At 55.4% G+C, this 20,721-nt stretch overlaps 1 protein-coding gene across 1 annotated transcript in view; it reads left to right on the forward strand.

Annotated features, from left to right (window-relative positions):
- Positions 1-6,781: 6,781 nt before the first annotated feature.
- TMEM132E (transmembrane protein 132E) overlaps positions 6,782-20,721 on the forward strand; it is a 51,753-nt gene continuing 37,813 nt past the window's right edge. The window contains exon 1 of the mRNA XM_077749866.1: positions 6,782-6,848. Coding sequence (XP_077605992.1) covers positions 6,782-6,848 — 67 coding nt within the window. The remainder of the gene's footprint in view (positions 6,849-20,721) is intronic.

Raw genomic sequence — 20,721 nt, forward strand, 5'->3', positions numbered from 1 at the left:
AGAGCTAAGATTTGAGCACAGGCTGTCAGGCTCCGGGAATTAGGTTCCGAACCACCCACTAGACATAGGTAGGTGCCTATGAGGACCTGAAAGACAGGTGTCAAGGCTGGAACAAAGGATGCCTTCACTCAGCTTAAGGAGGAAGGGGCAGTGTCTCCAAGTGAAAAAGACACTGCAGTCACCCCAGACTCTCTTTGAATGTCCCCTGCTGATGGATTTGGAGGTAATCATGAGAAGTCAGGGGGAGATCAGACTCGGAGGACATTTATAATCGATGTGCTCTGAGCACGTGAAACGAACAAGCGTGAGGGATAGACAGGTTTGGAATTGAGCCCCAGCTCCACCCCTTTCTAAGCTGTGTGGCTTTGAGCAAGTTACTTTGCCTCTCTGGGCCTCAGCTTCATCATCATCCAATGGAGAAAATATTTACATACCACTCAGATACACGGTGAGGATTCAAATAGGTGATGGGTTGGAAGTGCATGAGCCATTGCAGGACACGTGTCCAAACCATTGCCCATGTGCCTTTCATGTATTCATCCATTTGTTCACTAAACATTTATTGGACACTTACTGCATACGTGGAACTGTGTTCAGTTGTGGAAGATTTAAAGATGAATAAGATATAATCTTTGTCCTTAAGGATTTCATAAGTGAATAGGGGCAGCTAAGAGATTAGGTGAATCCAAACTACGAGGCAGACAATGGTTGATTCCATCTGGAGTGATGAATAAGGCTTTGCAGAAAAGGCTCTATGAGGAGGTGGGGAAGGAGGAACAACTCTTCCAAGCAGGAAGCACAGAGGGCCAAGTGCCCCAAAGGTAGAGAAGTGTACAGCTAATGTCGGGGTGAGTGGTTAAAGGTGAGGAGAAGGTATGTGTCGAGTGCCTAATGCAAATCTGGGCAAGGTGGAATTAATCCTGCACCAGCAGGCCACCGGAGCTGGCCTTATAGTGAGGGTGAGACATAAAGAAGCCGAGAATCCGATTTGGGGGTGGGGTGGGAAGGTAAAGCAAGGGTTTCCATCCTACAGGAGCAGAAAGGAGAACGTCAGTCTGGATCTCAGCTCTGAATGCTCCCTGTGTGAAGTCAGGCGAGTTGCCCATGGTTCTGTATCTCCTGTACCCACCTGTAACACTCATGGATTTCCCAGGTGGCCTTGAGGCGGCCTTACAAGACTACGGTGTGAGGGCTTCCTCGTCAGCGCTCGGCACAGCTGGCTCCCCTTCTCACCCTCCCCAGCAGCCAGGCCTGGCATTCTCCACCCAGAGTGGGAGTCCCAGGCACTGCCAAGCCCAGAGGCCTGGCAGAGCTGGCTCAATAACTCTGTGGAATCCCAGACAGTGGTTTGGGAGGCTCTGCAGAGAAGCTGGGCCCCCGACTCTTCCTCTTCCACCTGCATCTGGCAGCCACGTTGGCTAACAAAAGAGAACTTGAGTAACTTGTAGGAAAATGAAGAGTTTACAGCCATTTAGCTGCTGGGCCATGGCATAGAGAGTGTGCTTGCTCACTCTGTTTCTCTCTCTCTCTCTCTCTCTCTCTCCAGTTCTGGCTCTCTATTTCTCTGCTTCACATTTGATCAGAGCTATGCCCTGGAATTAAGTGAAGCCGTGTGGGGGGTGGGGAAGAAAAGACGGGAAAGCAGAGCCCAGCCCTGCATGGCCGGAGTCCAAATCCTCCCTTGGCCAGGTGCCCAGGGGTGGTCCTAGCTTACTGTCAATGTGTGCCCGAGGGAGGAAGGGAAGGGGGACAGCTAGCGTCAGAGCTGGCAGAGGGTGGGGGCTGCAGGGAGGGTGCAGTCTGGAAGAAGTGAAGGTAGAGTGCTCTAGGGAAATGAAACTAGAAAGACTGTAAACAGATGGTTCAGGGGGCAACTTCTTTTGCAGAATTGGTGAATGTGTGTGTGTGTGTGTGTGTGTGTGTGTGTGTGCATGCTTGGTTAAGATGCTTTAGAAGCATCTCAGTGTCTTTGCCCGTGTACATGGGAAGTTGTGTGTAACTGAATATAATAATGTGGGAGTGCGTGTCATCACAGGCATACACCTTTGTGGGCCTGCTTGCCTCTCCAGCCTCCCTCCCCAGCGCCACCCCAGTCCCATTGTTTCCTGATCGCACTGTAATGCCCCCATCCCGACTCCAGGTCCTTATGAAAGCTGTACCCTCTCCCTACAGCCGCATCCTCTCCTGCCTCTCCCCCCTACTTTCCTGATGTACCCCAGCTCGTCTTTCCTTTAGTGCAGCTCAAAGCTCACCTCCTCCAAGAAGCCCTCCCAACACCCGAGACCTAGGTTGAGCTCGACGCCCTTTGTTCCAGCCCCCACCGCCCCTGTGTTTCCATCTGTGGAAGTGCTCACAGCTACCCTGCCTCACAGTCCCTACCTCTTCCACACAATGGTGAGCTCTCTGAGGGTAGAGCCCATTTTGTTCAGCTAGCTTAGCTCCAGACACATAGTAGGTGGTCAAGAATTCATTTATTCAATAGCCGTTAACTGAGCACCCAACGGATGCCAGGCCAGAGGTATACAATGGGGACAACAGAGACATGGTGCCTGCCTTCCTGGGTCTCCCCATTATAGGAGGACAGAAGACACATGAACACAATGCCACGCATGCTTAGATTCAGGAAACAAGACCCCCCAGGTGTCTTGGATGGGTGTGGGCAGTGTCCAGGGAAGGCCTCAGAGAGCAAGAGATGTCCAAAGTGAGATGGAATGAGTGAATGAAGATGTAAATGCAATTACTAAACTGAATCTAAGGCCTGAGCTGAACCAAACCAGAGCTGAACCCCCAAAACAATGACCTGGAAGCCTCATTCCCTCCACCAAGGAGAAGACTGGTCCTGTCTTCTCTTTTCAGCAGGCATCCTGGAAAACAGGGACGTGCTGCTAGGATAGATGTCATCAGGTCTGCCATGGTGGCAGGTCAAGCAGCAGAGGAAGCAGGTGCTGGCTCAGCCTAGCTCCCTCGTGGACATACATGCAGGGCACAGGGACCTGACATAGAGCCCAACTGACTCTCTGACTGCCTGGCAGGAGGGTGGGGCTGTTCCCGGCACCACCCAGGAGCTGGGATCTAGGAAACCCCCAACCATTGCCAGCCTCAGGCTAGAAAGACGCTTGACTCTGAATAAACTGGGAGCAGCAGAAAGGAGACGCCACCACCTGAATGAACAAGGTGTCCATTTGGAGCCGAAGAGTACGTACATGCGTACATGCCAGGTCCTTCCTCTAGTCTGCGCTCCCTTCTTGGGTGTTCCTCTGGGCTCCTACCCAGGTTCTAGGTGGGATCCATGAGTAAGCCTCACAGGTGAGGTCGGGCAGTCCGTGGGTGTGGCAGGAAAGGACTGCAGGAAGGCTTGAGGTCCTTTCCAGGTAAATGACGTATGGGATTGGAATGGTCATAGCCGACGGTTGTGTCTACCTCTTGCCTGCTGCTTTCTCCCTGAGCTCTAGAACTGGCCTTGCCACGAGTAACAGGCCCATGAGGCACTGCAGTTGGAACAGTTTGGGCACTTGATTCGCCAGGTGGGCTGTCAGCAGCCCTTCACTCCCAAGGGTGAGGAGAACGAGCTGCCATTTGGAGCAACAGAGGATAATCAGATATGCTGACTGGGCAGTATATGCTCTTGGTCCATGAAGAGTAGATCCCAATGGGGTGGAGGGAAGAAGAACCTGAGACTGAAATTACCTAGCAGGCTGCCCCCCTTTCCTGACCTTGGGCCTCAGTCTCCTCCATAAGAAGACCAAAAATGTATGTTGCCCTATAACTTATCACAGTGGTAATCAATGGTAAGCTTAACGTCTGTCTTCCCCTCTAGAATGGAAGTTCCCTGAGGATGGGCTAGGTCTACCTTGCCCTCTGTTGTGAGCAGTGCCTGTGGTGTTGGTGTTGGAGTTATTACCAAAGTGTTGTGAGAGGAGGGGGAGGGGAGGGTGGATGGAGTGGAGAGAGGAACCAGAAGTCTGCTGTGCTGTTTCCAGAGAAGGCCAGGAGAGTGGCTGGAGCTGCTGGCCCATGACAGCTCTGTGGAGGATGGCTCGGTCCACATCACTGGGGGCAGTGGGCCCTTAGCTCAGAAAAGCACACCTACGTCTCTCCTCTGGGCTTACTCTTTACAGGCCCTTCCATTTGGGGAGGGGGAAAGGGATGGAGACTTCCTGTCTCAAAAGGTGGCTTCTTTCCCCCTTTCTCCCATACAAGGAGCCTGATTCCTGACTGCTGGCTAGCCTCTCAGTGGGATGGTTAATAAGCCCTTGGGTGACATTAATTGCCATCAGGCATTAGGGACCTAATGAGAATCATCTTCCTTGACGACTCCAGCACCTTCCATCCCCAGGGCCTCCAAGAGCCTGGCCAGCCCTCGGTAGCTGCAGCACAGAGCTCTAGACAGATGTGGGCGTGGGGGAAGGGCAAGAGCGGCTCTCGGCAGGCCCCGGTTCTAAGCTGAGGCAGCCACAGCCGGCAGCCAGGGAGGAGGGAGGCTTCCAGGAACCGTCCAAGCCCATTTTCCAAAAAGAAAATGCCAGTTTCCTGGATAACAGGGTCGAAGTCTAGGGCAGAGTCAGGCACATAGGGGACAGAGACTGAGCACCCCAGCTAGCCTTGCTCTGACCTACCTCACCCCACACTCTCTGGATGCGTGCACAAGTGTGGCAGAGTGACCCTCAAGATCCATAGCCACCTCCCCCCTATAAGAGCTATGTCCATAGGATTGAAGACCCTGTCGCTTCCTAGTTGAGCGGGATTGAGACCCGGTCTCTGGAGGTTGGGGCACGACACCCAAGGATACTATAAAATCATTGCCATTGATCGAATGCCTGGCTGACGGTTGACGGTTGACTTGTCGGGTCTGATCTGGGTTGCGCTCTAATGGAACCAGCCTGACGGTGGGAAAGAACGCCACACCAGCCGCCCCTCCCCCTCCTCAGCAGGTGCCCGGGTGAGTGTGCCTGAGGGGCAGTTCCCCACCCCCACCCCCACGTCCCTTTAAAGGCTTGCAAAACAACCTGTAGAAAGGCACGTCCCCTCCTCTCCACCGCCCACCCCCAGCAGCGGACAGGTTTTTTTCCCCAGCTGCGCCCCAGATCCATCCCAAACGAAGCTGAGCCGGCGAGTTCCCGCGCGGCGGAGGGGCTGGGCGCGGCAGCTCGGTGGATTCCCACCCAGTGCCCCCGAGAGCCCTGCACAGACTCTGGGGGTGGGAGTAGAGTGCTCCCTCCCTACCCGCGCCTCTGGCAGAGCGGCTATAAAGCACCTCCGGCGCCCGGCGAGGAGCGTGCTTCCTTTGAGAAGGGGCATCGGTGGTTGCGGTGGCGCCTACCCGGGGGAAATGCAGCTATCGCAGCCGGCCGGCCCCACTCGGGCGCTAGCCTACAATGGAGAGGAAAAATAAAACATAAAAGAGAGGCGAGCGGAATCGCGAGGTCTGCCGCGGCCCGAGTCTCATTAAGGAGCCGCGCGCGCCCCCAGGCTGGGAATGCGGAATGGACACGTGGACCGGGGTGGGGGGAGCGGCGTGGGGGGTGTCTCCGAGGCGCGCGAGTCGTGGGCCGCGCGCTCCGGGCCCACGTGACCACGGGGAATCTGGGAGGGGAGGGGAAGAGAGCGAGCGCGACGGGCTCNCAGCGGGCGAGCGGGCGTCCGGGGGCAGGGCAGGGGCGGCGGGGAGAAGGAGACATCGGAGACTCTGAACCCCGGAAAAGTTCAAGGTTTGTGCAGGTCCCCCCGGGGAAGGCGAGGAGCGAGGCCGAGCGGCGTGCCCCTCTGCTGAGACAGCGAGACCTGGAAGGAGAGGGGGGCGGCCCGGAACCGTGGCGGGCTGGCCGAGCCCCTCTCCATCCTACTACGGCTTAAGGGCCGGGAGGCTGGAGTCGGCGCCCCTGGCAAGGAGGGCGCGGATCGGGCGCATTAGCCGGCTGTCCCGCTCCCCCGCTTCTCCGAGCCGTGTCTCCATGGGGCAGCGCGTTCTGGCCGCACCACCCTCGCCCCAGCCGCGGAGCCGCTGCCCGGGCAGGCGGCGCTGAGCCAGCCTGCGTGGAGCCCGGGCCCTGGTCGAGACTGGAGAGAGCGCGCTGGAGCCGAGCAGCGAGCTCTGCGAAGGGACGAGCCGCTGGCCGCCCGCCTTGGGCATTTTGTCCCGGCGTCGCCTAGGGTGGTGGCGACCCGCGTTGCCGGTCTCAGCACTGCACGGAAACTTTTCCTGCTCCAGATGGATTAAAGTTGCCTGGATTTTCTCTTTCTTTGCAAAAGAAATCATTCATTTGCACCTAACCTGGGATTTCTATGCTGGGGCTGCTGCAGGGCGCTTGGAGGAAGGAAGCCGCGCTATCTATGTGGGGTTACTACCGAAACCGAAGAAACTGGGGCTTGCGTTGGAAATCTGCACCCTCGAGCGAGTTCGGATTCGAGCTGGGCCTCGGGGCTGGGAGATCCAGCACTTGGCTTTAGGCAGTCCCCGAGACGCCGGTGGCCACTGGGCTCCGGGACCGCACGTGCGGCTCCCCCCTCGCCGCCCACATCCTGCAGGGGGCACCAGCCGGGGGAGGTGGAGGCTCCTCCTGCCCGGAGCTGCGCCCCTACCAGCTCCGAGGGTGTAGCCGGCGGCGCCTGGGACGCCCCCTCCCCTCAAAGTGTCCCCGAATTGCACTCCCTGGCCCCTAGAGCTTCAGCAGAGACATTCGGGCGCCACGGCCACCCTGAGTTGGATGTGATCAAGCCCAGCCTGGAGCCAAGTCGCCGAGGACTGTTGCCCCCTCGGCCCCTTCCCGCTCCCGCCTCGGCCATGGCCCCAAGGATGTCGGGCCGCGGCGGCGCCGCCCTGCTCTGCCTCTCGGCGCTGCTCGCCCACGGTAAGTGTCGCGGCGCGGACTGGGAAGTGAAGATGCGGCGGGCGCCGCTGGAGGGGGCACAGAGGAGACTGGTGAAAGGCGAGCCCNGATTCCAGTCCTTTCCTGGTTAGAAAGAAGGGTCCAAACCCTAGAGTCTGGGGGCGTGTCCGCCCACGGAAATCTATGGGGATCCAAGGGATCCGCTAGATCGCATCCGGGCCGCCCCTCCTTCCACTTTCACCCCCGNGCGCTCTCGCGTTCTGCAATCTGTTGCGTCTGCTCCCTAGGCTCACCCCGGGCTCCGCGGTAAAGGGGGTGGGAGAGCGAGGGGCGGGGGTTGGCGCGCTTTGGCAGTGGGACAGCACGGACACGAGTAAGGGACAGAGGGTCTCTGAACAGTCCCCCAGAGTGGGAACTCCGAGCCGACCGGAGAAGGCTGCAGCGGGCCTTCCGCAAGCTGGAGGGGCTCCAGGAGGCGAGGGGCGCTGACCGAGTGGGGAGGGAGAAAGCTGGGGCGGAGGAGGAGAATGGAGAAGAGAGGCCCCCGGCTCCCTCCCAACACGAAACCAGCAGACCTGGGACACATTTCCCCCACCGGGGGTGGGGAGGGCTTTGTCGTCCCACGCTGAGGGGTGAGCCTGGACAGGCTGGAGGGGGACTTAGATGGAGAGGGCAGTGGGCTCTCCGCGTTGATGGAAGAACCTCGATATGTCGTGCCCGACGTTTGTCCACATTTGCCCCATCCAGAGGAGCCGGCCCGAACCCTCCTTGAGCGCGCCCAGGGCCTCTGGCCAGCTGCCTCTCTCACCCTGACCAAGGCGCGTGCTCAAGGTTGAAAGAATAAGGGAAGGAATGTGCTCCGGGAATCCAGGGTCCTGGGGTTAGGAGTGGGTGGGAAATAAGGCCGACCTCCCTCTAGGGTAGATTGGTTCTTCTCTGCCGGGGGTTGACTCCGGGTGGGAGCCGGTTTGAGTTCAGTTCACCAGACCCAGCCAACCTTAGTTCTTTATCAGAAGAATGGGCAGGGCAGCGGGAGGGGGTGGGGACCGGGGGAATGCAGCCGGAAAGCCGAAATCTCGGCTCCGTGTGCAAGACTGAGGGCGAGGAGGGGGTGGGGAGGGGGCTCTGCCGGTCTGCGCACTAGAAGAACAGGGGCTGCGCCTGTGCGGGGAGTCTGGGTGCCTAGCAGGAGGAAACGGAGCTGGGGCCCGAGTCTAGGCGTGGTTCTGCCGCCTCCTGGGTCTTGTGTCTTGTCCCCTTTCTAAAACCCAGCCATGTCCCCACCTGGGGGCAGCTCAGCCGTTCTTATTAGGTTCCCACTGTCCAGCTTCCTGACCCCTCAGCCTGGTATTAAAGATCCTTTCTCCTCCTTCACCTGTCAGAATTCTGCCTGCTTCCAAAGATCCAGTCCCAGTGGGGCTTTGGCATCCTGGCCCTGCTTCTCCGGAGGGGTAGCAGTCAGGGGTAGCAGTGTTTTCTCCTCGGATGTCCCTGTCTTTTCTGCACCCTGTTAGTCCTGAAGTGGTGGAAGCAGAACCATGGGGTTTATTCTCCTCTGTCCCCCCACACAGCCAGTGCTTAGCATGATGCCAGTATACACAGGACCCCTGGCTGACTGGCAATCAGGAAGAAGCTCTTTGCAGAGGTGGGATGGGGATCTCCCACTGAGTAGGTGTTTTCCCTTCCTGGTCATGTGGCTCCCTTTCTGAGCCCCTTCCCGGAGTTCCCATTGCCATGCCTTCATCTCCCCATCTGCAGGGAAGGGTGCCAGCAGGTGCTCAAAGCTTGGGGAACTCCCCACCCCAGAGATGGATAAGGCCAGAATCACAGCAGTTCCTCCACCTTCAAGAAGACCCCATTACCCACCGAGACCATCCCTCTATCAAGAAAAGGGTGCATGAATTTAGCCCCACTTCAAACTAACTCTTGGTTGGGAAGGAATCTGGGCTCTTCGAAGATGCTGAGATAGGGGAGGGACTTGCAGTTTTTGGTGCCTGGCAGGCTACTGAGGCCACAGGCTTCTGACCACACAGCCAGACTGGGAGCCAGATAGCCTGGGTTTCTGTCTGACTCTGGCGCCATCCGGCAGGGTGACCTTGGGCTGTCTCGTTCATGTTCCCCAGCTTGCGGAAGCAGTCCCTCCCGTCCCTGCCCCCTCACATTCTGCCAGGACCATGGGGACAGATACCAGGTGTGAACAGAACCCCGCTACCTTTCTAGGGCCCAGCTCAGGCTGTGGGGGCTTAGTCTCAAGGCTTCTGCCAGAGAATATCAGAGAAGGCCACTTTCCTGCATCTGGTCTTTGGGGAGGCTTTCTGCTCCATTTTTAGTTTGAATGGGAGTTTAGGGGGGCAGGGTGCTGGTTAAATCTGTTGTAGAGATGATAATGTCAACCTCTTACTCAGTAACCTGCACTGGCTCCTCGATGCCTATAGGATCAAGGTTATACTCTTTGGCCCCCGGTATTAAAGGCCCCACATGATCTTGTCTGGATCTGCATCTTTGCCTCTGTGGTACTTCCTGCCTCTCTGCTTTGCACCCCCCAGCCCCTACCTCTGGAATACCAGCCTCCAGAAATCCTTATCTAGCCATCAGAACCCAAGCCAAACCTCATCTCGTCCAGGAAGTCTGCCTCTGTTACCCCTTGGCTTCCCACTAGCAGCCCCCACCCTGTAACAGAAACAATTGCTCTTTCCAGTGCGGCCTTGACTCTTTGTGGTGCCTTTCCAGCACTCTTCGTGGGCCACAGTGTGAGTGTGTGAAGGGTGTGCATGAGCCTATTAATGCTCCTTGTCCCCACGTCCTTGCGTTTAGCCCAGGTGCCATTGCTCTTCATTTTTGCCCCATTCTCCAGTGCTTGATACATAGTAGGTGCTCAGAAGAAATGAACGGGGTGGGAAGACAACCCTGTATTGAGGCGCTCTCCCAGTGGCAATTGAAAAGGGAGCTCTAGGGGCTCCTGGGTGGCTCAGTTTGTTAAGCATCCGACTTCAGCTCAGGTCATGATCTCAAGGTTTGTGAGTTCGGGCCCCATATCTGGCTCTTCCCTGATAGTATAGGCAGCCTCCTTAGGATTCTCTCTCTCTCTCTCTCTCTCTCTCTCCCCCTCTGTTTCTCTCTGTTCCTCCCCAACTTGTGCTTTCTCTCTTTCTCAAAATAAATAAATAAACTTTAAAAAGAAAAAGAAAAGGGAGCTCTGGAGTGTGGGGCAGAAGCCAGGGCAGGGAGGAGATAGGCAGAGACACCAGGAAGAGAGCAAAGGAATGGGGCAGGGCCATGCCCACAGCCTCTTGAGGGGCATGTATGGGATACACATCTCTGGAGTGACATGTTATAACAGCGCTCCATAGAATATGAATGTAGTGTAGTGTCCCCTGACGCTCTGACTATATAACCTCAGATGCCTGCATCCTTGCCTTTGGGTCATCAGCCTGGCAACCTTGAGCCTCCCTGGTAGGTTGGGGCCACACCCTCCCCCACCCCACCGATGACCCAAGCTCTGGGCTCCTTTGGAGATACACGAGAGACACAACAGAAGAGGGTCAGCACTGACCCCTGGAGTGAGGAATGAGGCTCCCCCTCACCCCCCAACACACACACCCATCTTCGTCCTGGCCACATGGAGCCCTACGCCACAACGCAGCCTTGTTATGTTTAAGACCAGTAGGTGGGGATGTGTTATAAACTTGGTGGCAGAAAATGAGCTTTATTAGAATCCTCAGGATAACCCAGTGCTTGGCTGTAGTAGGTAAGGCCACGTTGGAACACAAGGGGAGGGCCTGGGTATCTCTTAGGCCCTCACTGGGGCAGCCTGGCTGGAACTATTGGACCCCAGGCCTGAGATTGGCAGTGAGTGCTCAATGAGGCCACAGAAACCGCGACCCTTAAAGGCACTAACTCCAGCCACTGGGGTCCTGGAGCAGGGGGGCATGTGGCGGGGAGGAAGGGCTAGCCTTGATGCCCTATACATGGTGCTGTCCATCCCCAATGATGCAACTGAAAGGGACCACAGAGTCACCACAGCAGCCCTCACGCAGATGAGGAAATGGACACTCAGAGAGGGAAGGGGACTGGCCAAGGTCACCCTGCCAGTTTGTTCTGGAATCAGAACGAGCACCAGAGCCCACAGGGAGTTCCTGGAGTGGCGGTCTGCTCCAGGCCACTTGGCATGGATCCCACCACCTCTGTTATCCCTGTCTCCCGGCTTTGTCCAAAGATGTGCTTCCGGCCTCAAGCCAGCCTCGAGTCCCAGCCAGTCAAGACAGCCAGTCACCAGTGGCATTCGTAGGCCTCGCCGAGCTCTACAGGAGAACGTGGAGGGGTTCCAGACTAGATCTTCAGCTCTCCTTCATGAGCCCCGTTGAGGAGATGAGAAAAAGGCCCAGGCTCTGAAATTCAAGGTGGTTTGAAATCAGAGTTCCCTAGGAGACGGGAGATGGGGGTTCTGATCCCGACTTTGTCATCCACTTGCTGTGCAACCACAGTAAAACCATCTCCCTCTCTGAGTTTTTTTTCCCTCTCTGTCAGTGAAGGGACAGTGTCCCCCAGGCCCCCTTCCACGTCTCTTGTTGTGATGGACAAGCCTGCTGTTACGCCTTTTAATGTTTCTCTGCTCCGTGCGGCGCCTCCCTCCACGGATGCCCACATTAGATGCTAACAAGAGGATCGGCTTCCTTCTCCCCGTTCCCTCCCCAGAGTCCTCCTTACTTCTTCCGTACTCAACATAGAATTTTAATAAGAGATTAATGAACCGGTTGTGGTGTTTTTTTTTTTTTTAAGAAAATGAATTTCACTGTTTCTGTTTTCCTACTCTGTCTTTTTACATGATGAGGGGGCCTCCTTACCATCAATTCGGGCAGCCCTGCCACAGACCAGCCATCCCCAAGGATGGGGTAGCGTATGGAGGGGCACCAACACTCAGCGAGCTACTACACCCGTTGTCGCTGGGAGGCAAACAGCCGGCCAGGGGAGGCCAGTGCAGTAGCAGGGCACAGGCCCCTCTGGGGACACAGGCAGAGAGGCCAGAAGTCCCTTCCTCCCTTCTTCAGTCCCGTTTGCCCCTTTCAGCCGCTCCCCCCCTGCACCCCCCCCACCTCCACCCCAGGCCCTGTGGGACAACCAGGCAGGAGGGAGCGGTCCCTGGATTACTCAGTGCTTTTTTGCAAGAGACAATGAATGCAAGAATGAATAATTCGGTGCAGAAAAAGGTGGGAAAGGTAACTGAAGGAATCCCTTTTTGCCTAAATTATCTGCCTGTGGAAAGTTCTGCTTTTTATCAAAATTGAATCCTTCCTGCATTCTCTCCCTACATTGTCGCCCACACCTACTTGTCCTGTGAGCATGGGCAACCCTTTACTCTCTTCTCTTGAGTGACTTTTCCTGTTCGGTCCACACTGGAGGCAGGTGCCATGCTTGCTGGTGGAGTTCAGCAGCCGGTCTCCGTTTCCTCAGCCCTTACCTCGGGGCCCTCAGAGCTGGGGGCATGATCTGCCCAGGGTCAGCTGGATAAACAGGACGACACTCAAAATAGTTGAAGTTTTCACAGACATCTTTATTGAAGAATCCAGGACGTCAAACCCTATAGAGCAGGCACCTGGCAGCCAGGACACCTTGAACCCTGAACCCTTGCTCAGGGATATGGCCCCAGAGGCCCCTTAAACAGAATGAGTCACAGTCACACTGAGTGACAACCTCCCTGCTTTTCTGAGGGAGAAAAGGGGAAGTGGAAGAATGGTTTCTACCCCCTGGGAGGCCCCAGTATGACAAAGGGTACATGATCTCATGCCCAATCTGAGCCCCGACCCTCAGAGATGGCCTCTGTCCCCTTGCACGGTGAGGGTCTGATTGTGAAAGACAAGATGGCCACCTCGCAGACCTCCTCCTCCACTCCCCACCGCCCCCAGGGCTGTTGGAGAGCCTGGCTGTGGGCCAGAAGCAAGTGTGTTTTTGGTGGATTGGTACAGATGATACAGCAGGCTTGTCACGGCAGGAGAGCAGTGTCACTGGGAGCTCGTGGCACAGACGCACACTCGAGTGGGCACCCACACAGTCATGGGCACACCCAGACATGCTTGAGAAATCAAGCAGTTCTTTGGAGTTCAGATCCACAAGTTCATTTGTGTTCCACAGCAGCCGCTGCGTGAAGGCATCATCTGTGATCCCCATTTTACAGATAGCAAAACTGAGGCTCAACAGAGCCCTCACCACACCAGCTCTTGAGATCACATTTTCTAACCCTGAATAGGGAAGTCTTCTTTGCTGTACCTCTCTATCTCTCACATACCGGGAATAAGCACAGACATGGACAGACAGACATGCAGGGCCCCTCATTGCGAGAGCTCCTCTCCCCCTTGCTCTCTAGACTTCTTTCAGTCCCTTGAACGAATGGTGCTCTTTTCCATGCCAGAGCCTCTGTACGTGCTATTTCCTCTGACCAGAACACCCTTGCTACTCAGCCTTCAGGCCAGAATGTAACCACACTTCCTCTTGGAAGCCCACCCTGATTCTCAAGTGGACAAAGACCCACTGCCTTTTGCAACTCATGACAGTTTGCCCTGCACGTAACTGCTCTGTGTGGCCTCCCTGCTGACTATAAGCATGAGTGGACCTGGAAAGTGTGTGGCCTCTTCCCAGCCGCTGTATTCCCAGGGTCTCCTGGGATGACTGGAATAAAATAGGTGTTTGATGACTTGTCAGCTGAGTCATTGAATGTACCCTTGTGCGCATACTTGTAGACATAGGCACCTTCCCGGTCACTCAGTGAGTATTCAGTTGGTGCTTATTGTGGGCCAGGTGCTGTTCTAGGTACTTGTCTTAATCCATGAATTTAACAAAAATCCCTGCATTCCCGGAGCCTGTATTCTTGTGGAAAGTGGTGAGGCAAGCAGACAGCAAGTAATAAATATACAGTATTAAATAAGTGAATTACATAATATGTTAGAAGGCTCAGGGGCTAAGGAAAATAAGAAAGGTAGGGTAAGGAGCATTGGAAATTCGTGTGTGTGGGGGGGGGAGGGGTTGTGTGGTATAAAATGAATGCTCACTTGATAAAGTGTCATTAGGCACACCTGAAGGCAGTAAGAAAGCAAACAAAGTGAGCATGGGAGTAGCACAGAGGGCAGCCCCTTGGACAGGCATGGGCTTGACCATTCAGACTCAGCAAGGATGTGAGACTGGGCTGGACAACAATGAGGGATGAGGACAGCTGGGGCAGATGGGTGGCTCTAAGAACACTGACTTGTCGGCTCAGTGAAGTGGGGAGCCATAGCAGGTTTTGGAGCAGGGGTGACCTGGGCTGCAGGCTTGCAGAGCTCCAGAACCTGTGGGGTCAGGGACTGCCCTCCCACCAGTGCCGTAGGGAGGGACCTCTGTCTGCTCCCTTTAGCCCATTGATCCTCACAGTCCTGGCTGTGACCTCACAGCCACCCCATCGTGGGCAGGACCAGGGTGTGGAGAGGGCAGGCTGCGGCAGAGACGATCCAAGGATTGGCAAAGCTGATTTTCCAGACCTGCCCGGCAGAGGAGCTGTGTGGTTGTCCAGGCCTCTTCCGATGGGCTTGGACCTCTTGAACTGTTTCTGCCACCTCTTCTTGCTCAACCCCCCACCATGGCCTCCCTGATGGACGCCAGATGCCAGTATCTTCATCTCAGCTGGGGCATTTGGGATGCTATGCTAGCTGCAGTTTATTTAACAGATTCTGATTTTTTAAACTAATTATCTCCCCCCCCTTACAAAAAAACTTACTCCAGGGGTCAAGGGGATTATAAGCATTTGCTTGGACAGCGATCTTATACACCCCTCTGATTTGGGATGGGTGGCAGCCAGGATGTGTGCCGGCTCTGCGTTCCGGGAAAGCAATACCCAATTTCCCTGGTTCCCTGAGTGCCCTGCAGTGACTCCAGATTACCTGTTGCTTTGACCTCTCTGCCTGTTGCGGTTTCATGTCTGCGAGCGCTGGGTTGGTGGTCCCTCCCTTCCACCACCAGCCCCCCTGTCACCAACCTGACCACTGCAGCGCACGCATGCCTCTTGAACAGGGAGGTGACCTGCCTGGGGTGGGTGTTGGGGGACCACACTCTCCCCGGCCTTGCCCCTCCTGGGGAGAGAAAAGTGGTATGGGGCCTTTGTCCAATAGGAAAGAACTCTTGGATTGAAAATAGGAAAAATTACCATTTTTCAGCTGCCAACACAGCAGAGAAATGATCTCAATTTTCTGTGGCTGTTCTCGGCAGGAGAAACACTGCCAGCCGCCTGCCCCATGCATGAGAGGTCTGAAATGCAGGAGGGAGGAGGCAGGAGCTGGGGGAGGGGGTGGGATGAGAAGCGGGGGAGGGGGGGACTGGCATAGTGCAGAGGCTGCCACCCTCCCCCAGCGCAGCCCCCATGGGCCACAGGCCTGTGTCAGAGCAGCCACTGAATTATCTAACTACATCAGTAGCCACCTCCGTTAACTGAGGACCTACTATGTGCCACTCCCCGGTGCTGGGTGCCAGGAATTGTTCCCTGGGAGCCAGGAGTAGACCTTGTTCCATTTTGTTTTAGTCCCGATGCCCACTGCTCTCCTCCTCTACCCTCACTTTTTCCCTGCACTTCACTCTAAAACCAACCTGCCTGGCGTCGTCACTTCCTGTGTGATTTCGGGCAGGTCACTGAACCACTTTGTGCCTCAGTTTCCTCATCTGCAAATGATTAGAAAAGTACCCAACTTGTAGGGTTGTTATGATTCAATACATGAGTCATTGTTTCATGCCAGATATTAAGGATAGTGCCTCTGGGGCGCCTGGGTGGCTCAGTCAGTTGGGCGTCCGACTTCAGCTCAGGTCATGATCTCATGGTTCATGAATTCAAGCCCCAGGTCAGGCTCTGTGCTGACAGCTCAAAGCCTGGAGCCTGCTTCTTACACTGTGTCTCCCTCTCTTGCTCTGCCCCTCCCTTGCTCTCTCTCTCAAAAATAAATAAACATTAAAAAAAACAAAAACCAATAGTGTCTTTGGAATGCCTGGGTGGCTCAGTCGATTAAGCATCCAACTCTTGATTTTGGCTCAGGTCATGATCTCATGGTTCGTGAGACTGAGGCCTGCTTTGGGCTCTGTGCTGACAGCACGAAACCTGCTTGGGATTCTCTGTCTCCCTCTCTCTCTACCCCTCCCCTGTTCACACGCACATGCTCTCTCTCTTAAAATAAATAAACATAAAAAAAAAAATAGTGTCTGCACATACTAAGTGCCCCCAAATGATGGTTGTCGTTGTCACTGTTATTGCTATTACTAGTACATGCCGGGCACCTTGTTAAATGTAAAAAGGAAGAAAATACGGTGCCTGTCCCGGGAGGGGCTTCTAAAGGGGTGCTGAGCGGATGAAGCATGTCTGCTCTATGCAGACTGTGATAAAATGCAGTCGCAGGTTGTCAGGAGGGATAAAGAGTGTTGTGGAGGGGGGAAATCTCATAACTATTCAAGAGATCAGGGGAGGCTTCACGGAGGAAGTGCCCCGTCAGGAGGCCTTAACAAGGTTTGAGAATTCTGCCTCTGAAGACTAACCAGTCAGCATCTACCATGTGTCTGGTGCCCTAGGGAAGACAGAAACACAGAGCAAAAATGATTGCTGGACTACAATTGAGTCCAGTGAGGGAGAGCCAAGGCTGCCTGGGAAGGAGTAGCAGAACAGGCAGGCTAACTGCAGGGTGTATGCTTGGTAATTCTTTACCTGGAAGATCCTTAGAGACCTTTCAGAGCTTCGGCCCTATGTTCCATTGAGTGTTGGGGAGCTATTGATTATTCTGGAGTGAGGGAGTGACAAGATCAAAGTAGGGTTCTCAGCAATGACTTGGTTGGGGGAAGCCTACAGATTGGAGCAATGCTGAAGAATGCTGTTGAGTGAGGGCTCTGGGGATAGACGGTGAGTGTCCTTAGCTGTCATAAGAGGTACCACCGTGTGGCCAAGAGCCCCAGCTTTAGAACCAGAAAGATCTGAGTGCCGGCTCTGCCCCTCTTCCGTGGCCTGACTTCTTTCTATGCCTTGGTTCCCACCTCTGTGAGACCTGATGGCAAATGTGAAGTGCAGAGCCTGCAGCATAAGGCTGTGTTTGGAGCTCTCTTGATTATTTTAGCAGCCAAGGCCCAGGGAGCAAAGGGGACTTTGGCCCACAGCCATTTATGACCCCCTGGGGGTCCAGGAGTGTCCGGAGCCCTGGGGAAAATGCCTGGGTAGGAGGCGAGAGGCAAGATCATCCTCACTATTTTCTTTTTTTTCTTTTTTTTTTTTAATAGTTTATTGTCAAATTAGTTTCCACATAACACTCAGTGCTCATCCCCACAAGTGTCCTCCTCCATGCCCATCCCCCCTCCCCCCACATCCATCAGTCCTCAGTTTTTGTCAGCATTCAAGAGTCTCTCATGGTTTGCTTCTCTCCCTTTCCCCCACCATTTCCGCCCTTCTTCATCCTCACTATTTTCAACAGATGCACAGCCTCCCTCCTCGTTCGTTCCCCACCTCCACTGGCAGCCAGGGCCAAGGGGTCAGATCCCAGGGGTCCCTGCCAGCGTTTGGCTCCAGAGAACTCTCAGAAGTCATGTCAGGTCAGAGAATGGGGATGAGTTATCAAGTCATGCAAATGTAGGTTGGCATCTCAGCCCTGCCGCAATGCACCTGGATGACCCAGAAGTACTTTGCCTGCCTGTCTCCACAAGCCTTTGCTTCCCCATCTACAGAATGGGAGTAATAGCCTCATTTCTCTTGGGCTGGGCTGCTGCAAGGGTGCAAGGGCGGACGTGCCCAGAACAGAAGCCGTGGGCCTGCTGGAGGGCTCAGTAAGGGTGGCAGGCTCTGCTGGTTTCTCCCCTCTTGCCTGGAGGCAGGCCTCTCTGCTGGCAAGCACGGTTAAGACAGTGCCAAAGACTTCCCGGAGATCTGTTTTCTGCTGTTGGGTTTTTTCATTTTGTTTTGTTTGGGGTCTTATTTTTCTTACCCTTGATGCCTCCTAGCAACATGCTGCCTGTCTGAAACACAGCAATGGCCAGCAGCCGGCCCCTTTCCCTCCCTCCATTCCTCTTTCTTTCCCTTCCCAGGAAAGCCACCGCGGGCTTTGGGCTTTGGCCCCCATTCCCAGTGCCTCTCCAGCCTGGGGCAGAGGAGGCATTCCTGGGTCCCGCAGCTGGCCCCGCGGCGTGGCCTGGGTCTTCCTGGGCTGGTGAGGAGGCCGCGGCTTCCTGATATTTGCACTGCATTCTCGGCAGGTCTGCCCCGTTGCCAGAAATCGGGGCTAGGGTTAGAGACGTGAGCCAGGGAGGTTCCCGAAACACTTGCTCTGATGCATGCAGCCCAAGATGCGTGGAGACCCTGGTCCCAGAGCTGCCTCCTCTTCCTCCTCGGGCTCAGATTCCTCATCTGCAGACAATAGGAAGAAAGGCAAACCCATCCCATAGGGGTGTTGGGGGCAGGGTAACCGAGGTTATGCACCCTGCTGGCACAGTCAGAACTCAGTACCGGTCACTGTAACCATTTCTTATTCACTGTGAGCCCCTGGGAGTCCTCTCAAATGACCCAGTCTGCCCACAGGGCCCCTGTCTTGCCAGCAGCCTCCCACCAAATCTTCCTCTGCCCCTGGGCTTTCTCAGACAACCACCCGCCTCAGACACAGCCTTCTCCCCTCTGGAGTTCATTTTCCTGGTCCCTGAAATCAGGGCTGCTATACTGGACCAGTGCTGCCCAATGGAAATACACCACCTATGGAAGTTACATTGTCCTAGCAATCGCGCGAGAAAAAAGTAGAAAGAAACAGGCGAAATGAATTTTAGCGTACTATAACCAATATATTCAAAAGGTTATTTCAACATGTAATTGGCACAAAAATTGGTAAGGAATTATTTTACATTGTTTTTTTTTTTTTTTTTTTTTTTAATTAAATCTTCAAGAGCCCCTGTGTTTAACTGTTAAAGAAGCACAGGGCGATTCCAGCCAGCCCCATTTCAGCGGCTTAGTAGCTGCCCTCCTGGGCAGTGCGGGTGAGATGCTCCCAAAGGACCCAGCCAAGCTCTCTCCTGGGAGGGTTCTTCCGGGGGTCCCTGGAGCCAGCCCCCTGGGACTGGTGAGCTGGGCCACTGTCCTTTCCGCAGTCCTTGGAGATTCCCTGCTCATGTAGAGTCAACTCAACTCCACCCCGGCCCGGGGAGATTCATGCCGGCCGTGGAGACCCACCCATGCAGGGCGCCTGGCTCCCAGCCGCCTCCCAGAGGCCACTTTCCTTCCCGCTCGACCCGGAGATCCTGTAAACACGCGTCACATCAAGTCCCCCTCCTGCTCAGAAGCCTCCACCTCACTGAGAGTGAAGGCCAAAGTCCTTACGGTGGCTGACAAGGCTGGCATCATGTCACTTTTCCCGACAATACCTCTCTGACTGGATCTTCCTTCTCAGCCGCCCGGGCCCCGCCACACTGTCCTCTGCTGCCCTCAGACATACCAGGCACCGAGCCTCAGGGACTTGGCCCTTGCTGCTGCCCATCTGGCCTTTCCCTCCCCCCAACATAAGGATGACTCACGCCCCCACGCCCTTCAGGCCTCCACTCAAATGCATGTTACCAGAGTGGCCCTCCTGGCCATCCCCTGTCCAGACTAGCCCCGCTCATACCTCCTGCTGCCCCCCACTGTTTCCTTCACCCAACAGGTCATGTGTCTGCTTGTTCATAGACTGACACGCCCTTGGAATAGAAGCTCCTGACCACAGGAGCCACATCTGTTTTGGTCACTGCTGTATTCCCAGCTCCTGTCTTGGGGCCGGGCACAGGGAAAATAGTACATATTTGCGGAATAGAAGAGTAAAAAGGTTGCTCCTTTTCCCCCCTCCCACCTTTCTCCCTGGGGAACCACTGGGGAGAGAGATCTAGGAGTTAAATGGGTGACAGAGATCAGAAGGAAGTCATTTCTTCCTNAGGTCCAAAGGGCCCTCCTCTGGCCCCAATATCATAGAGGAAGAGTCACACTCATTCAGCTTGGTCCCAGAGCCATCAACTCACCCATGCAGGTGACCCAGTTACAGAAGGGGAAACCAAGGTACAGAGCGACTGGCTCATCTACTGGTGCTGGCTTCTCTCTTCATGGGCCTCATCTCTTCGCCCACCATGTACTCCCCACCCATATCTTTCCTGGGTCCCTGGCTGCTGCCTCTGGACCCCAGCCTCGGGAGATTTGTCAGAGCGGGACCCTGCAGGCCCCTCCCCGTCCCCACACCCCTCAGAATCCAGACTCTCCTTCTTGGCAGCCCTGCAAAGCTGATCTGCATAAAACCATCCCCGGGCCCTGCCTTTAAAAGTCTTCATCTTTTCTCTTCTCCCTAAACGGCCCCTAAATGATTTCTGTAAATTGCTCTAAGTAGCTCAAAAAAAAAAAGAAATAATAATAACTCAGCGAGTGGCTGCCTGACCAGAATGTGGATGGCTCTCCTGCCTGGCCGCAGCTCCCAGCTCCTTCAGGCCCAGCACCCAGGCACAGGGCCCTCTGCTCCTTGACCCAGCAAGGGGCAGCACTGCCTCGGAGACCCTGCCTTGCCCCTCCTCCCTCAGGCAGGAGGCCGCCCAAGTCAGGTGCATCCCCCATCAGACAGACAGCTCCCCAGGACAAGGACAGTGACATTCTCCTTTCCCCCTCCCCCACCCCACCAGCCTGAGGACTTGTCCAGGGTGGAGCTGTGCCTTCCTCCTCAGTCTGTGCTCCCCTCTCATCAGACCAGAGGCTTTCCCGGGAGCCACTGCACCTGCCCCTTCAGGCAGGGGCTTCTCTCTGGGAAGGGCTGACTCTCCTCGTTCTGCAGCCAGCTCCCTTGTAGGCCTCATTTCTTGCACCTCACGTTAGAAGCTCGGGCCCTGATTCCTAGACTGGGCTCCATTTCCATGACTCAGT

The sequence above is a fragment of the Crocuta crocuta genome, unplaced genomic scaffold (genome assembly GCF_008692635.1).
Source record: "Crocuta crocuta isolate KB4526 unplaced genomic scaffold, BGI_CrCroc_1.0 scaffold149, whole genome shotgun sequence".
Lineage (NCBI taxonomy): Eukaryota > Metazoa > Chordata > Mammalia > Carnivora > Hyaenidae > Crocuta > Crocuta crocuta.